General features: G+C 48.3%; 2 protein-coding genes across 4 annotated transcripts in view; one reads left to right on the forward strand and one right to left on the reverse strand.

The window, feature by feature from the left end:
- Positions 1–7,631, reverse strand: part of LHPP (phospholysine phosphohistidine inorganic pyrophosphate phosphatase) — a 73,506-nt gene extending 65,875 nt beyond the window's left edge. For all 3 annotated transcript variants that reach the window (XR_002439501.1, XR_002439502.1, XM_021399508.1), the window contains exon 1: positions 7,476–7,631. Coding sequence is in view for 1 of the 3 variants with exons in the window: in XM_021399508.1 (XP_021255183.1) it covers positions 7,476–7,594 (119 nt within the window). In the remaining 2 variants the exon portion in view is untranslated. The remainder of the gene's footprint in view (positions 1–7,475) is intronic.
- NKX1-2 (NK1 homeobox 2) lies at positions 10,178–12,143 on the forward strand. Its single transcript, XM_021399512.1, has 2 exons — positions 10,178–10,679; positions 11,525–12,143. Exons 1-2 carry the CDS (start codon positions 10,178–10,180, stop codon positions 12,091–12,093), a joined length of 1,071 nt encoding a protein of 356 aa, XP_021255187.1. The 3' UTR covers positions 12,094–12,143.

The raw sequence follows: 18,954 nt of genomic DNA on the forward strand, positions 1-18,954 counted from the left end.
TCTGGGACTCTGTGGGCTCCAGACCCAGAGCAGGAACAGGGGACCTTCAGTTTTGCCTGCGTGCTCAGAGAGGGCGCAGCTGCTGGCCTCTTGGGGTGTCACAAGTGGCAAACTGCTAAAACCCTTTCTCCTGCAAAAGACACTTCTAGGAGCCGCAGTCGGAGGAGGCCAGCAGGGCGTGGAGAGCTGCAGGGAGCAGATGAGCAGTCTGACAGCCCTGCTGCTGCAAGCCTGCCCTGCTCTGTGCAGGGAACCACCGCTGACAGAACTTCCAAGCCACAAATCATACTTGGACAGATGAGTGCAGAACTAAAACACCGACAGGTGGGTAAGAAGACCTCTTCCTAATCTTCACCACTTGGTCCCAAAACAACCACTCTGTCACCCAAGCAATCCCTAAATCTAGAACTCAGCACCAAGCACATCGTGAGGATGAGTACATGGGAGATAAGAAAATGAGGTTTGAATTCCAGCCCGGCGCTGTCCCTCCTGCTTCACCAGCTCTTTGAACTGACCTTTACCTCATCCTGCTGGAGCAGGACAGGACGCTGAGTGACAATGTCCCACAATGCAATTACCGTGCGTCAGATGAGCCAGTCCCTTACAAATCACCTCGAACTTTACACATCTGCTGGCTGTCAGCATCTGCCAGGTTCACTCACCCGAAAATAATGAAAAAAACTCTCATTATTGTTCCATAACAGGTAAAGTGTTAGGACAATTATTAGACATCCTGACTGACCTTGTGCAGACTTAACCAGCTGCCCTTGCCAACCTTTACGGGCAGCCCTTGGGCATATAAAACACAAAAGCTGTTCTTTTAGACAATGAAGAGGTTGTGACACCGGCAGGAAGAGAAATGGCCCAAGGATCCGGGCTGAAAGCCATCACTCCTTCAATTCGCGCCGTCCTGCAAACAGCAAAAGAAACTAAGGGCACAGTGTGAGCCTCCCCATCCCTGACCACCCTCTGGCGCAACGAAAGGTTTTACTAAAAAAGAGTTGAAATCACTCAAAAGGAAACCCCTGAAGGGCCGTATTATTCCATGCTGCTCGCTGCATGGTTCTTGCACTGCCTTTTGAAGCAATGAAGAGTGGCCACCGTAAGAGGGAAGTGTCCCCATTTGCCTGCTCCCTGTAATTCACCTAGCAAATCACCCACTGCTGTACAAAGAAGGCAAGCATTCTTCTCTACCCATGATGATTAGTTGGTCACACCATGAAGAGCCAGCTCAGGTCACACTAATTAATGCCAATCCTGGGCCTGGCCTTGCAGCGTGGACAATGGTGAAATTCAGAATGGTCCCAGTATAGAACTAAGGACTCTGGAAACACCACTTGGAAATATTGTTTGATAGCAAGAACTTAAAATTGTTTAGTTGATGTTCAACATGAACATGACATCCTACCAACACCCTTATTTAGGCATCCAAGTCATCCTTTTTTTTAAAAAAAAAAAAGCAGAGATGCTGAGTTCCCATATCACAGCAAACACAAAGCCCATCCAGTCCTGCATTTCCCACGCAGGCTGCCTTTCTCTGAAGCACCAAATACAGCTGGGTACCAGAATTACTGAACAAATCACTTGGTACTGCAAATCACATTTCACCTGCCTGAGCAGAAGGGCACTGATGTGTAGACAACAATATGTCACAACAGTGAAATCTAGAATTAAGTGCTTAATAAAAATAATACATGCATTTGCTCTGTTCTTCCTTCCTATAGATTCACCACGAAACATAACAAATCTCTCTGTGGGCCACCATGTTCAGTAACAAGATGCATTTAATTGCCACAGATTACCAAGTCAGCTTAAAGTATTAAAACTTGCAGCCCTGGAGTTCAATCACACCGAGTCAGAGCTTCTCACATTATCCCACAGTGGTGGGCAGATTACAGCACAGATTCACACAACACTGAGCGCTGCTCGAACATACAGGTGTATTCTGGAACAAAATAAACTCTGGTAGACTTTAAATACTTGGCAGTTCTCCACTTTGGAGTTGTCAATACAAAAAAATCAGAGCCTTGGGTGCTCAGTTAGCAGGAACAGATCTGGAATATAGTACTTTTCATTATGCAAAACATTTTTATGGACAAGATAATTAATCGTACTCCAATAGTTCTAATTCTTTGCTAATTATTCCCTTAAAAGTTCAGTCAAAACAAAGCTACCTTTGTCACTGTCAAATTCTCAGTTTGTATACAAATAGCATCTGTTTGTAAGTAATGGATTCTGTTTTAACTAAGTCAGTCGCCAAACGGCTCCATTTAGCCTATTTTATCAATAAATAATTCACTCTCAGGTGCCTTGCACACTACTTAAGAAAGTGCCACATGATTGCATAGCGAGACCCCAAAGAGCAAGCTGAATTCCAGCAAACCTAGTATGACTTCAGTCTGGAAGTGATCAGCTGCTAAGGGTACAAATGCAGATATAAGCTTCCTCAAGGCAAGCAAAACTCAGCTGACCTTCCCTGGGCACCTGCAGAACCTCTCAGCTGACTTCTGCACCTTTCACTGTACTCTGAGGAAGCAGCTCAGCTAAGAACTACCCCTGCCAGGGCACCGCCTGCAAAGTTGGCAAGCAATTTGAATGAAGACCCCTAAGCCTAACGGTGATAATTAATAATGGTGGTATCACTGAGGATATGCAAAGGATCGGGTTTGATTCTTAAGATTTCACACCAAGATCACCCAACATGGAAGATGGGAAAAAAAGTCACCCAACAGCATTAAGGTGAGACAAGTCTCTAAGGTGCTGAATGGGGCAGACAGCTGCTAATCCATTTCAGGATTAATTGGTATTTAGATAGTAGAGGAACAAGTACCGTCAGTGGGTATCACGGTTATATCTTTTATTATTTTTTGTTGGTAAACATTTGTATGTCCCATAATTGTGCTGATGGACAGTAAATAGCTCAAGACCCTAAAGGTTAATGATATTTAAATTCCAAAAGCATAAGCAGTTACTCATGCAATTTACACAGACAGCATTTGCTTGGAGTGCCTACACCTTCGGGCATACAGCTCTTTTTAAAACAATAACAAACACTGCTGATTAGAGAAGAAAACCTGGCTTAGGAAGGCCCACCACTCTAAGAAACCTGGGGCCACAGCTAGTGTTGGGGAAACACGGGGCCACAGGCTGCTGCGGAGCTGTGAGCACTTCACAGCCAGTGAGGATCAGATCCTGGATCAGCTCCTGGCTCTGCCAGTGAACAGCTGCGTGCCTACACGGAGCTCCTTCACCTCTTTGTGTCTCTGTGGCTGCACCCAGAGCGGGCAGATGGTCACACCCAGCCTTCCCTGGGATCCGTGGATAAGAACTGCTAACAGAATTAAGTGTAAAGACAAACGAATGGCTGTTGACACAGGAGTTTGTATAGTTTATTTGAAAGCCTTTCTAGGATTCCTTTGCTATCGCACGCCCTCAAGATGCAGCAAACCATGAAGCTTTGCTTTGGTTATCATCCGCTGCAACAAAGATTTCTAGCTCCCTGCCCAACCCACGCTTTCAGCTGGCTCTTTGTAAACCCACCAGCATCCCACCCGAACCCCCGCACGCTGAATTGCTTTACAGTTCCCGTTCCACTTGTTCTGCTCACAATCCTCTCCTTGTCCAGCTCTCCAGGTAGCTGACTTTAACACGACTGCCCAGCTGCTCCGCAGCCTCCCCGCGCCCCAGATTTCCGTTGCTCTTTTCAGGGCCTCTGTAGAAGGCCGCGCTCACAGATGCACTATACAGACCAAACAACAGGATGTTGTAAACGTCCAACTACTGTGTGCTTTTCATATGGATATGCTAATGGGCATACTATCAGCACACAGCTGTAAATGCAAATAGCAGAGCTCAGCTTGGGCATCTTTTATGGGTGTTTAACCACCTTCTGTCTTATAAGGGACCAACTCCCTATTATTTGGAAGATAAAAAGCGAATAGCTCACCTCATGTCAACGCTGTGTAAATCAATTAAGACAATAAGAGAGCAGTACAGAGGCACTGTTAAGGCTGGCTCCAACAGAAGGCTTTAAGTCACCGATGGCTTTCTCATCTGCTCCAAACGGCAGCGTGGTGTCTGCAGGCTATCTGCACACACTGTGAAGAGACGTGCTCCATTCAACTCCATTATGACTCCGCTACAACAAACGCATGCCACAGCAAACTAAGCAATTGGGAAATGTTGTGGGTTAGAAGCTTTAAAGGACCAAGTTATCTTCCCAAGAAATGTATGGATTGTCTAGTCACATACCACTCCACCTAAAATGAACTAGAGCAGTCCCTAGTGGGTTTCTGGGTGCTTTGGAACCCTGGGTTCTGGGTTCAAACAGTGGTGCCAATGCCCTTAGCCACACGGGTGCCCGTCTGCCATGGTTTGGCCAAGCATCAGAAGGATCCACATTCACCTTAGTGCTACTTGAGAACAGAAGGATGTGTGCTCCATACAACAAATGCTTCCGTGGCTCACTCTTTTGCTCCCGATTCACCCATTTCCATCCAGTGCATACTGAATCCTAAATTATTTGACTGGTAAAACTTATCAGAGATGCAGGTACATTAGGAATAAAACACTGCCTGTTGTCATCACAAGTAATACCAACTTGGACAGTGACCCACAGACAAGCATGTTACTGAATGCCATCTTGGTCGGGGCATTTCAGAGTCCATCAGCTTCTTTGGTGATTTTTCTACTCCATCTGACTGTACTGCTAGCTAAAACCAAAAACAAACGAGAAAACTGATCCCCTGCAGCCATCATAAACATTAAGCAGACTGAATTCTGCTGGCAAAAGTTACGCTGCTACTCTCACAAATGCTAGCTGAAATAACCGCGTAGCAGAATTTGGCTGAAAACAAGAAAAATCGCGCAGCAAATATAGGTTTAGAGGAGCTGAAATGACGTCAGTCATATGAAAGCAACAGCAAATGAAAATATTTACTTATATTTTTTATCGGTGTGTAGTATATAATGTTACATGAAGTTAATTGCTGTAATGGTGTGGGAGATGATGCAGGAAGACAAGTCAGCCACCACTTTGGGAGAGTTCATATCCACAGTGTGAATCATCAAAATGGTGTTTGAGAACCATGGTGGACATTTAAAATATATGTATGCACTAAGAAAATTTAGATACATCTCTTTTCAAAAGATCGTATCAAAGTGAATTTGTTATAAAGTTCCTAGCTATCTGCATTTATGACTTCTAAATTGATACAAAAATGAATTAATTAGGAAAGAGCCACTTTTAGCTTTAATCCATCTGCATGAAATCACCGAGCCGTACTGTGACGCAGACACTAATATTAATGATCAACTTGTAATAGGATAATGAGTGAATAAAGATTTTAAGTGGTGTGAGCTAACAATTACCAACCTAATAGGCAGATAAATAAGGCTACTTGACTTTACCCAAGGAAAATGATCATTTTTACCCACTTACATTGAATGACCTGAACAAAATACGCTTTTTCTTTTTGCTTCCTGATGCCTTTCAGCGCTCATTTGTGTGGTCCCCAACTGCCACAGATACAACCACTTGTTGACACAGAACTTCTAGGAGCCCAAATATACCAAAACCTGCCTCTCTGTTCCTAGCACACTCCCTAAGAAACAAGTATGATGCTTGGAGCTGGGTGTCAGCACGCAGGGCGGTGGGCAAAGTGCTGCACACACAGGCACCACACTGTCCCCATCCTGAGCCCCATCCCTGCTCACCACACCCTGTTCAACTCAGCTCAGCTCTCCCAGCATCTCCAAACCCTCCTCAAAGGCGTCCTAAAGCTCCCTCTGCATCAGGTCGAATTAGCTGCCGAGATGCGGAAATGCCTAACAAGGAACGGGGGCCTAGATACTTCCAGCATTTCAAGAGAAAACCATTAATATCTTGTATTTAGCCCAAGGCCAGAGCTTTCCTGTTGTTTCAGCAGCGCATTTCTGGCACTGCCGTAAGTTAAATTGCAGTGTATGTTGCCTCCATATGGGAGGTTTCAGCAAATGCAATGACAAAGTTATTAAATAACAGCCTGCAACCTGATGGAAAATAAAGTTTAAAAACCTAGGAGAAACAAACAATATGTCAAAAACATCTGGGGAACTGTGATGCAGATATTATTAATATGTCCTGGTTTATAAAGAAACGATATGCTTGCAGACAGTAATTATATGGTTGTTGTTATTTATGTTTACTATGGCCATGCCTGAGTGCCTCAGCTATGATCAGGGCTACCCTGCACAAACTTAGCATAAGAGAGAAGCCCCTGAAGCACTTACAGTCTAAAGAATCAATGGGAAAAAAAAAAAACAATTTACCAAAGGGGCAACAAGACACAAGAGAACAAAATCATTTTGTCACAGCCATGCCAAAAATTTCTGGCAGAAGGAATCAAGCAGCTTCTCTGCGAGATAAAGGATGCTACAGATGATATAGAAATTAAAGCAAAATTAATTTGTGGCTCTGACAGCAGGCATGTTTGTCCTTCCTCTGTCTGAGCAGAACACCTGGCTTTGACCATCTCCTGCAGCCACCAGGACAAGAGACAACAGCCTCAAGTTGTGCCAGGGGAGGTTCAGGTCGGATGTTAGGAAAAATTTCTTCTCTGAAAGAGCTGTGAGGCACTGACACAGGCTACCATGGAGATGTGGCACTGAGGGATGTGGGCAGTGAGCATGGTGGGGGTGTGCTGGGATTGGGCTTGGGGATCTTAGAGTTTTTTTCCAACCTTAATGATTCTGTGATTCTTCCTCTTGGGGAAGGGAACTGCCAGAGCAGCTGAGAGCCCCAGCAAAGTAATCAGAAAATGCCAGTCAAGGAGACGTGACTGAGTGCTGTCGCAGGGAGATGATAGGATGTCTTATCCTGGAAGATGGAGAGCAGGAGCCGCTCCTTCATGGACAGACTGACTGTCAGCTACAGCTTCAGCAGGGAAATAATGTCATCAGGAGGATTTGAGTGAGATGAGGAGGGAAGCCAGGGAAGTTTAATCCTGGCAGAGGTCGCACTCAGCAGCGCCTGCCTCTGCACTCAGCAAACAGGCTTGCTCTACACTTAAGGAGAAATAAAAGCTTTTATTTTCCTGTAATCTTTTCCTCCTAGCGTCTACTCTGAATTCTGGATCTGCAGCCCAACTTCAGAAAAGCAAGGGAACACGCTGCAACATTGCGTACAGAAAACACAGAGTCAATATTTACCTTCAAATAAATAGAGCCCAGTGCCACACTTGCCCCCTGGGTCCCACTCTGTGCAGGACACACCGGCTAGTTCACCAAGTTAATTAGCTGAACGAGGCCGCTACCTGCCCAGCAGCAGTTCAGCCCTTTGCTTTACCAATACCGCATCACCCAGCTGAAAGCAAAGGGCACGCTGCCCCCCCCAGCAACCCCAGCATTCACCTCACGCTCACCGCGACCCACAGGCCTGCGGACCCCCAGCCCTCACCCCGCAGAGCGCAGGGCCGGGCTGGCAGGGCCTCACGTACCTCCGCACCGCCTCGGCCGAGCCGGCGATGGGCAACCCGCCGCCCTCCCCGCCGCTGTCGTACAGCACCCCGCTGATGTCCAGCAACAGCCCCCGCACCGCCCGCGCCCAGGCCGCCATGTCGGCACCGCCTCGGCTGCCCCAGGGGCTGCTGGGAAATGGAGTCCGAGTGCAGTGAGGCGCCCTGAGGGGAGCGGGGGCCGGCTGTTAAAAGTAGCAGGGATGTGTGCGGTTCTTTTCAAGTCACACTACTTCTGTTAGCTGTGGAAGTGTCCCGCACTGTCAGGAAACGGCCCAGGCTTTGCTGTGGGTCTGCCTGCTGACCCACTCTGCATCTCCCCCTCAGGCAGCTCCTCCTCACACACGGCTCCTAGAGCACAGAGCCATAGAACCCAACAGGCTGGGTGCAATGCTGAAGGTCTCCCGGAGGTCTCCAAACAGACATACAAATGGAAGCGTGGGCCTGGTTCGCCAGGGCTCTCTGCTGTGGGGATGGCTGTGCTGGCCCAGGGAACCCTCTCCAGCCTGGTGATGGCTGCGTGGGCCTTGCCTGCCCCAAGCACCCAGGCAGGGCCGCGTTCCGCCTCCGTGGCACCTCCTCACACGTGCTCCGAGAAAAATAATTGCCTTGTCATGTAAAAAACTGAACTAGTCCTCTCTCTTTTACAGACACGGACAAGATTTTATACAGATAACACTGGTTTCTCCCTCAGTATTGCCCAAATGCTGCCTTATTGCTAAACTTATCGATAGCACACCGTGGCTCACAGAATGCATCACAAGATGCGCTGGAATCACAGTCCACTTTGTTTTAAGGAAAGCAGAGAAGCCTTGGCAGCATTGATTTGCATCGCTGCGTCTGGAATAGCCTTTGGCTTCTCCTTAAAGATAATATCTAAACTGTGAAATTCACTAAATAGACCCAGAAATGGATCAGGTTATTTAAAACAACATCACTAATGGCGCAATATCTCAGCTGTCTACGCTGATAGCGAACATTGTCTTGGATAGTGTTATCAGCCCAGGACACCCGCTATGAATATTGATCCGCAGCTTGTTACAGCCATCACTGCCGTCAGGACAGGTCAGGGTTGAAACCCACCTAGCATCAAAGCAATTTAAAGACAGCACTCAGGCTGAATTTTAATGCTTGAGCTGGAAAGCAAACCAACTTCAAACAGACAGCTAAAACCAATCTATGAACGCGTGCTTTTTGTGTGTGCCTTCCATGGGCATGTCTGTTTGTAGGTCAGTCTCCATGCACGTGCTAACCTGACGATATTTGAAGATGTCTGCCAGCCCACAAATTAATCCCAGCACTACAATTTACCTTTTAAGCTTCTGCAGTTGCAATAGCTCAGAAATATTTATATTTTCACCATAGATGAGATCAATTTTTCCTTCCAAAAATGAAACATCTCCAGTGCTGCAAAGGCTGACAAGCATCCTTAAAATAAAGGGAGCCACACAACTATTTACCAGATCACAGTACCTATGGTTTTTCCACAGACTTTGAAACAGGTATTGTCGCAAACAAAAGGAATCTTGTTCAAAAAAATACTAACTGGATATGCAAGAAGATTTCATATTCATTTCCTTTATTTGACCTCAGTTTTGAAGTACACTGTCCAGAAACTGGAGGCTTTTCCCTCTCTTTCTGCACCTCAGGTAACTTCATCATGCTTTGACACACAAGCACTGAGCAGCACCCAGCAGACTGCTTTCCAGCTAACCCCCAGGGTCACTTTCATGCAGGATGATGATCTACAAAACTAAGTTTCATTGGTCTGCAGCTTCAGTGCGTGAACTGCTTGGGATAGAGATAACTCCTCTTCTGAATGTGTGTGGTAACCCATACCAGAGCCAAGTGCCAAATGGACTCTCAGTGCTGCCACCACATAATTGACCAAAGAAATTACTTGTAATCATGTCTCCCTGCACATCTTCATCTTGTCTTCCAGCTCCTTATTATCTTAAAACCCATGCCTTTGCAATAACAAAAAGAAGCTTTACCTTCTCTATTCCTATTCTGCAGCACCTGTTAACATCGAGCAGCACCTTATTTTTACCTTGTCTGATTCACTCAGACAGAGTGGGAACGCTCCCTTTCCTGCTGCACAAAGTCTTTGTCTACATCTCACCCTGGCATGCAGCACCAACAAAATGCAGGACTGCTAAGGGGAGGGAACCCCATCCTCCTCAAAAGCTGCACAAGTACAGCACTATGTTGCTAGCAAGTTTTAAATAAAGGCCAGAAGTGGTTGAGGTCATGGGAGTGGAGCAGGGTGGAGAGATCTGACCTGCTGTTGCTCATCTTACCCCTGCTATAAGGATAAGAGGTGATGGGGCACTTCCATGTTAGCTGACAGGGCTCAGTCAGGGGCTGCTCGGTGGGGCAGGCATCCAGCACGGGTGTGCCTCAGTTTCCCCACCTGTGAAATGGGGATGATACGCACACCAGGGCTGAACTTCAGGAGTCAGGGCCAGCCTTTGAACTAGACAGACCCCGAGCTGACCCCAAAGCGACAAAAACGCGAAGATGCTTATTTGCACAGATGCTCATTAGGGACCAAAGCTCAATTTTACACCCAAAACAAAGGCCGCTGGGCAGAGGCACTGCACCGAGCCCCCGTGCTCACCTCCGCGGGGCTCACCCGGGAGCAGCCACGCGTGGATACCCCGGGGCCGCTCCGCGGGGCGGTGATGATGGTGGGGGGCGGCGCCGGCTGCGCCCCCGCGGAGCGGAGCGCGGGGAGGGCGCGGGGCCGCGTGCCAATGGCTGCGCTGCCCCCTCCTCTGCCCCCACCCCGCCGCCCGCTCGCCTCCTCCCCGCCGCTCACTCCGCGTCGCCGGCGCCCAGGCGGAGGTTCCGCGAGGAGGCGGCGGAGGAGGCTCCGCGGCAGCGCTGCCCTCCGCCCGGCCCCGGCCCCGCGCTGGCACCCGCGGCTCTCCGGCAGCGCGGAGCGGGGGATGCTGGAATGCCCGGACGGTGGGGCCAAGGCGGCCCCCGTCCAGCAGCATAAGATCTCCTTCTCCATCCTAGACATCCTGGATCCTCAGAAATTCACCCGGAGAAGCGAAGCTGCCGCGGGGAACGGGGGCAGCGCCTGCCGCTCGGGAGAGCAGGAGAAAAGTTTGGCGAGAGTTGAAGTAGGAAAAGGCACTGCTCAGCACGAGAGCGGGAGGAATAAACTAGAGGCGGATGGTAGGAACGCGTTCGAGTTTCTCTGGTCGGCGCTGGCGGGGCGAGCAGGTGCCGGCAGCCGGGGAGCATCCCTCGAGCCCGGACACCTGCCCGGGGGGTCGGGCCGCAGGCCGCAGGCCGTCGGGCGGGAGGCGAGGCGGGGGGAGCGAGGGGGCTGCAGCCGCCTTCGAGTCTCGAGGATAGAAAAGTCCCCACCCGGACAACCCTCCGGCTGCGCCCCGAGCGCACCGCGACGTGGTCCGGCCCCAAATGGGGGCACCCCCGGGCCACCGTTCCCCGGGCCGGGAAGGGGTCCCGGTCCCGATGCCGGTCCCTGCCCGGCCCCCCGCCTCCGGGACAGCCGGCTGGGTAATTGCTCAGCCCGTCCCCACCGGAGGATGCCTTAGCTCCCATTGATCGATATCCTATTACTGACTCCCGCCTATCTCCTGCCCACAGCTTGCAGGTACCCACTTCAAACCTCCTTCCCCCGGCCTGATCCTAATATTGTTCGATTAAAACTTACCTTTAATAGATGACATCTATCGATCTGGCCCTCGCAAATCTGAAACTCCATTAGCACGGAGATGGAGAGGGGGGGAGGGGATTTATTTCGCTTCAGAAGGGGACTTTAATAACTTCTTTTTTAATTGGTAAGAAATCCATATCCACACCTCCCCGTAAATGAGCCGCCGTGGCGGGGGCTTGCCGGGCAGATTTCTTTCTCCCCTTTCCTTTATTTTAACGACTGTTAAATCTCGGCGCGGGGAGGGATGCGGATGGAACAGCTCCCTGCAGCTGGGGGCCGGGGGGAGGCTCGGCGCTGCTCCGCAGTGCCCCCCTGACCCCGCCGCCCTCTCCCGTAGATGCGCGCACCCCGGCGGAGAGCGGAGCGGAGGCAGCGGCCGAGGAGGGGCAGCCAGCAGCCGGCGCCGGCTCCGCTTCGTGCTCCGCAACCCCGGGGCCGGAGGAGCCGGGCTCGCCGCGAGGCAGCCGGCGGCGTCGGGCCGAGGCGAGCTGCGCCAAACCGCGGCGAGCGCGGACGGCTTTCACCTACGAGCAGCTGGTGGCCTTGGAGAACAAATTCCGGGCCACCCGGTACCTGTCGGTGTGCGAACGCCTCAACCTGGCGCTCTCCCTCAGCCTCACCGAGACGCAGGTGAAAATCTGGTTCCAGAACCGACGCACCAAGTGGAAGAAGCAGCATCCCGGAGCCGACGGAGCGGCCGCACCCGCTCCCTCCGCCGCCTCCCGCGGCACCCCCAGCCCACCGCGCCCCGCCGCGCTGCCCGGGCAGACTTTCCCCTCGTACGCCGCCGCCAGCGCTCTCTTCCCGGCCGCCTCCCCCTTCCCGCTGGGCGGCCCCGGCGGCGGCCCCTTCGCTCCCTTCCTGGGGCCCGCGTACCTCGGGCCCTTCTACGCCCCGCACCTCTGAGAGCCCACCCCGGGTCTGTCCCAGCGCTCCGGGGGGCGAGGAATCGGGTTTTTCTCCTCGTCACAGCGTCCGGCTCTCTTCGACAAAGAGAAAAAATACCCACAAGCTGTAACCACTGGATTTTATTAGCACGTTTGATATGTAATTATAGGCGTTGGAGACGGAGAGAATAATCCTCTTTACACATGCCTGACACTAATTCTTCTCCACGTTTCTCTTTCGAACGTTCCTCGTTGCCGTCTGGCTTGCCAGCACACGCCTCAGACCCGGGGAACTCGGAGCTGTGACACTTGTTCCCACTGCTGCTGTCCCGGTGCTGCTGACCACACGCGGCCGGTCCGATTTCCAGGGATGCTCACACTCAAAAGACGTCCACGACTTTTCCTGCTGCTCCCAGGACTGGTGCATGACTCACGTTTATATCAGACTTAAGATCCCAGACCTGCAAGCCGTGTGCTTGGTGACCTGTTAAGAGTTTTCCCTTTTGTCTGAGGCGTAGGGACTGCAGCTCCGTGCCATCGGGCGAAGAGCACAGAGTCCGCTCGGGCAGCGGGAAAGTATTCGATGGCTGCTGATACGCCTTGCCCCTCTGCCTTGCTTTTCACTTCATTCCCATTGGCTTCAAAGGTTTTAGATGAGACGTCCAAAGATCATTCTTTTTTGCAGAGAACAGTTGTTCTTGGAACAACAGCGTTGGTGCCAAATGAGGCTGAAACAAAAGCATAAATCAGAGAGAATGACTATTCATTTCTTTAAAAATGGGGCATTTGTGGTAGAAAATAAGGAAAACGCAGGATTTCCTGCATGCAGAGACCTGTTTTCCAGAACAGAGAAACACATTGCGTTTTGGTGGGTTTATTTTTTTATTTTTATTTTTTCTTTTTGGAGCATTTCTTAGAAGGGAAAATCATATTTCATCTTCATTGTTATGAGCACTGGAATGAAAAGGAATTTTAGCTGGGGGCTGCTCCCTCCCTGAACGCTGGGAAGTCATTGGTTTAAAAAAAATCCGCCTCGTGTGGCTTCACAAATGATTACAACCCATGTGCATCCCCTCGGTCACATCACGATGCTTTAAAGTACGCATTGGCTCTCCAACCAAAAATCAGAGCTCATAAATCCTATCTATCTCTTGTGTTTGTCTAAATAAAAAGGTTGTGTTGTTTTGGTTTTTTTTTTTTTTTTTAAGTCACCCCGTGTTTAATTGTTTTTAATTGTGCTCGGGCAGAGTGGTGTTTGCATTCCTCTGGGGGATTTTTGGGCTTCTTGAGCCAAGGTGCCCTACAAGGTTCAGGGCAGGTGGGCTGAGGTCCTGCTGTTACCTTCCCATGCCCAGGAGGAGGCAATCAGCGTCTTCCAAGTTACATGGAGTGGTGTTAACAAAGCACAGGGTTTGCTTCAGGACATGATTTTGGAAGTCATAGCTCCTGTATGAGTATATTTACCTGTAAGTTAATTACAGTAACTTTTTCGCTCTGATTGGACCTGAATTCTAGTTGTAGAAGGGAGGGTCGTTGCAGCAGCTCATCCCATCCATGCTCCCGAGTAGGAGAAACCAGGCTGAAATCCTCTTGGCCTCCTGGTGGCCTTGGGACTCACATTGCTGTGCGTGCAGACACTGCTCTGGGTTTCCTTTGGCTGTCACTAAGATGTTCCCAGAGCACGGGCCCATTGCTCACCTGCACTGCGCCGAGATCTCGGGGGGAAGGTCTTCTGCCCTGGCACTTGTGATGTGATCAGCTCTCTTCCTTAATAAGTGTAAACTGTAGAAAAACTAGAGAACATTACCAATTAAAACATGCAACAGTATAACTTGATATGCAATTTTGATGTCTGTAAACCTTTTAAAGGCTTCTGTCTTTGGCAAAACTACGTTAGCTTTATGAGAAATCTGAACACTTGATTCCTATGCAAGAAAAGCCACCCATTTCCACTTTTCCACTTTCACCACTTTCCCCCCCCCACCCCATTCAGTCATATCTATTGCTCTGGATTGATGAAAATGTCTTACCATTAATTTCAGAGAACACATCGCAGTTCCTGTGGCGTATCACTCTGCCTTGGAAGAGTGGTGCATGGCAATGGGACTGCAGACCTCACAGCACTGGCCCCAGGCCACCAAAACTCTCCTGGCTCAGCTCTGGCCAAGCAGCCACGCTGGTGTGTCCCTCCTCATGTCCCTTGGCAGGTGACCCCTTTGACTTCTCGTGGTGACTGGCCACTATGGCGGCTGTGATTCAAACCTCAGCCCTGGAAATAGCAATTGCTGCCAAGCTCCGCGCTGCCCAGATTGTGCTATTCACACCAGTAACACTTTTAGAAGTTCCCCACTGAGTATCCATTATCTCTAGCAGTTCTGAATACAGAGTTGTGCAATATTATCAACCGTAGACAAAAATTGACTTTACTCACAGCTGAATATAGATGTTAAAGGGAATCACAAGTAAGTCCCATGTGTAAACTGCAAAAATTGCATCTATGTGTTAATTTAGAAGAGCTTTGAATTAAAATGCTCCAGAGAGAGCAGGAAAGTTAGTAGCCTCTCTTATTCCCCTTGTACTTGCTGTAACAACAGTGTGGGCAGTGAGCAGGGCCAGCTGCTGGGCAAGTTAGGGTCATGCATCCCCATGTAAGGCTTTGCTCACAGTCTTAATTTCTACTCCAGAACACAACATGGCAGCTAGGTCACCAGCCTGAAATCCTCCTCCAGCCATGGCAAACACGTGGTGCTTCATAGGGAAGCAAGAGAACATCTGCTGTGCTTTACCTGTGCAAGCTGCGTGAGGATAAGGGAAAACTTTTGACTCATACAGTGTTCATCTTCGGACCAAAAAAAAAAAAGTGATTCTTGTTTTTTACCTTCTCTGCATAGAAGAAACAAAAATATCAGTGGTCCAAACCCCACAGATGCACTCTGGTAATCAACTTCATTTAACCCAGCAATGAACAAAGTACACAGGGGAGCACCACGATGAAAACTAGGGAAATGTTGGAAATGTCAGTTTAATTGGACTTTCAGATCTATATTAAAAAAGCAAAACAAAACAAACCCATCTCATAGAGTTGGGTTTGCAAAGTCACAAGAATACAGTGACCAGTTAAACCTAGTGGAGATCAAAAGATAAAATATATCTCGTGAAAGGTCAGTGACCATGCATTTTTAGTGAAGAAAATCAGTATTTATTGTGCATTACAAAGCTTTGGAAAATTTAGCTGAAGTCCAGTTCCTCCCTTCTTCTTTCTCCTTCTTTCTCTTTCATTCTCCCTTTCTCAATCTTTCCCTCGTTTGCTTTCTCTTAAGCTATTTACTGGAACACGTGCAGTAAGTGCTTAGCTCTCTATGCACAGGTCTCAGAGCTGAGGACAGATTTCAAACCCCTGCTGTCCACCTGTGGGCTTTTCCTCCCCCAGCTCAAGCAGGACTGATGACTCCTGGCAGGCCCCACAAGACCCCTCTGTGCAGTGTGGGACAGGTGGTGCACAGGAAGGTGGCTCTGATTGTTCCTCTTTGTCAGCTGCTTGATGTGTTACCATCAGTCCCTTCAGGCTGGACTCCCATCAGCAGTTTTCCTGCCAGATCTACGTGAAGAAGGCTGAGCCCCCTTCCGAGATGTGGAGATCTCATCCTATGCCATTCTCCAGGGCACATGGTTCAGCGATGCGGTATGTGCAAACCCAGTCTTGGTTCTCCTAGTCCAACAGCTAGACTCTTTTTGTTACTTAGCTCATTTCATAAACCATCGCTTTGTATATCTGTTTCACATGTAAAACCATGGATACCGTGGCTGGCAACCTACCTGCCCCACAGCACGTTCAGAAAAGCAGTGAAAGTCGAGGTACCCTGTGTTTATCGCAGGCCTCACAAAACCCACAGCTGATCTGTCGTCAGCCTGCTAAGTGGCCAGGTGAGTCAGGAGAGGTCAAGCAGCATCGCTTTGGCCCCATATACAGGTCAGGAACGTGATCAAAGTCTGATTCCAGCAGCTTTACAGCTTGCAGGCAGACCAGACGTCTAGCAAAATATTTGGGGGGTGAAATCTTTCTGAAGAACAATTGATAAGAGGACTCTTGCATCAGTAGACCTGAACGCATTTTTTTTTGTTTTCCGCGATGATCCCATATCAGCTGAAGTCACCTTGAGCAGACTTTTATGGCAGTTCCTTGGCACGGAGAGCTCAGGTTATGGGTCTGATATCTGATAGTGTGTTCAGTAAAAGTTTCTGGGAGATAATGATGCATGCCCCTAATTTACAAAGCTGTGCGTCACAGGTTTCCCTTTACCTCCCGTGTAGCATTTTGCTGCTTGGCTCCCAGGAGCTTTTCTGTGGCTCTGTGATTCCTGCAGCCCGTGGCACTACAGCCTTTGCTATTTGCTTACTACACTGTAACATGGATATTAACCTCAATTTCTCTTATATTTTCCTCCTCAAACACCGAGGAGCTCCCAAACCAGCTTCTTTCTCAAGCTAATCATCTTATTTTCTACTCCTTATAATACCACATGATGAATGTAATTAAAAATGTGGTATTTCATGGGGCTTAGGCAAGTCATAACACTACAGAGGTATTCAGTGGCATTCAGGATTCAGACTTTTTCACCCAGCAGCCTCTGACACACTGAAATACTTTCAAAGATATCATATCTGTGTACAAATCCAATACAAATAAAATGTTTTACTCCTTTACACTACTGATTTATTATGCTAGCTTTTAACACAGAACTTGTTCTAGCGCTATTATTTAAAGTATTGATTTTATTTCTCTTTTTTTTTTCCCCCAAAATGAGAGGATATACGAAGATGCACAGACTTTGCAAAATGGGAACCTCACAAAGCATTGGGTTCTGCATCTGTGGATCTTCAAGCACCTGGCACAGCACCCTGCGAGTCAGACAAGGTGAACTCTCGTCCTCCCAGGTAAGGTCACCCCTGTGTCCCAGTGCCGTGCCGACACCTCCCAGTGTGTGTTTGTGCACAGCCACTGGCTGACACTGAAATACACTGCAAAGCACAGTCATTTATAAGCTCAAGAGATGCTGCGTTTCACTGGAATTGGTAGAGAACAGCATCAGTGTGGAGAAACAATAAATAATCTGCAGTGAGCAAAGAATAGGCTAAATGCTCTGCTTTCCGAGTTGGTTTGCCCCTTCTTTGTATCAAGAAAGCCTCTAGTTTTCTGAATTATTTGATATTCAATAGGTCCCAGGATGGTTTAAAGTCCTGAAAAGAGGAGCATGGGAGCTGACAGCAAGTGAGCCAAGGGTTGGGACAAGTGGCAGTGATGCAGTGTGATACCTCAGTAACCTCTCCCTGCAAGGAGGCCAAGTTAAAGTCTGCTGGCACGAGGCATTTATGTGCACTGCTCAGTCCCAGCGTGCAGCAGCCCTGAGCAGCTCAGCACATGGAGAGATTGGCAATCCCTGCTGCAGCAGTGTCAAGCATATGAGCAGCAGGGCCCTGCGGGATTGTGCGGGGGTAGGATTTTGAGCAGAGTTTCCCAGCTCCTGAGATAAAGTGCATCCAGATGCTCAGGGCTCAGTTCTGAGATTAGCCTAATTGATGAGATATTCATTCTTATTACACAGCTAGGTGGATGTGTGTTCATTTTCCGTGTGCTCCCATGAGAGTTACAGTTGCCAGCTTGGCTAGGTTTTGAACATCTAAAGAGCAGGTTAAGCAATTTCCAGGATGTCTTTTCCAGAAGTCACTGTCATGATACAACGCAACAGTGAATCTGATGGAGGCTCAAAAGGCCTGCAGGATCAAAATCAAAATATTTTGGTACTAGGAGGAAGCAAGCTCATGTGAGGCACTTGAAAGCCTGAAATTCAAAGTGGCTTAGTCTTGTTTTGATATTCTTTGCATTTTAGTTTACTTTTTCTGCTTTTTGTGATAGAAAATGCCATTTGTCAGGGTCTTGTGGACTCTCAGATTCCTGCCCACTTGCTGCACTCATGGATCTAGCAATTGGGTCATACATTTAATTACCTATAAGTTCTATGAATAGAAGAGTATATAATTCACTCTTAAGTCTAGATTTCACATGCAAATAACATGTCACATCTCCTGTGTGGAATGCTCTGGACTTAAGCATCATAAGTTGCAAAGGAAAATAACTGAATAACAGTTCAAACATCTGAAAAAATGCCTAACAGAAGACAATGGCTATTTTGATTCTATAATTCACTTATCCATGTTGTCATCTAACAGATTATCATTGGAATCTTTGTAAAATAAGACAACAAGCAAAGCGGGAAGGCTAAGTATTAACTGTAGCTCAGGGTTTATCTTGCAGTGGGAGTGTCATCTCCCAGGGTCACTCATGGTGCTTCAAGCTGGGTTAGGGGACATCCACCTGACAACACAGCACTGATTTTGAGGGGGTTGTGCTATGTTTTGCTGAACTATCTTGGAAGATATGAACTAAAAAAAGAAACCTTTAACTGAACTTGAAAGGCAAATGTGCTTTGCATGAATTGCAATCTGTTGTTTGTGTGTTCTGACATGCTACAACATAAAATCTCCTAGTTGTGCTGCGGGAAAGACTAAACTTTCTGGTCCTGCAAGGAATGTCTTAATGTAGAATCCTGCTGTCAGTAAACAACCAGAACAACACAACCATAGGCCACAGGAAGCAATTTTTCTATGCAAGAATCTCTCAGAAATTAATATGAACTTCAAATCTTACTGATGAAAATAAAAGATGCAAGTGTACAAGTAGAAAAATTCTTGAAATCACTCATGTATTCATTACTGTCTTATAATAAATTTAAAAAAAAGAAGAAGGGTTGTAGCCTACCCTTGTGGCTTTCCTAGAGTTAGGAAGAGGGGCGGGACTGTCTGTCTGTCTGTCAGCACTGTA

Source organism: Numida meleagris, chromosome 5, assembly GCF_002078875.1.
Source record: "Numida meleagris isolate 19003 breed g44 Domestic line chromosome 5, NumMel1.0, whole genome shotgun sequence".
NCBI lineage: Eukaryota > Metazoa > Chordata > Aves > Galliformes > Numididae > Numida > Numida meleagris.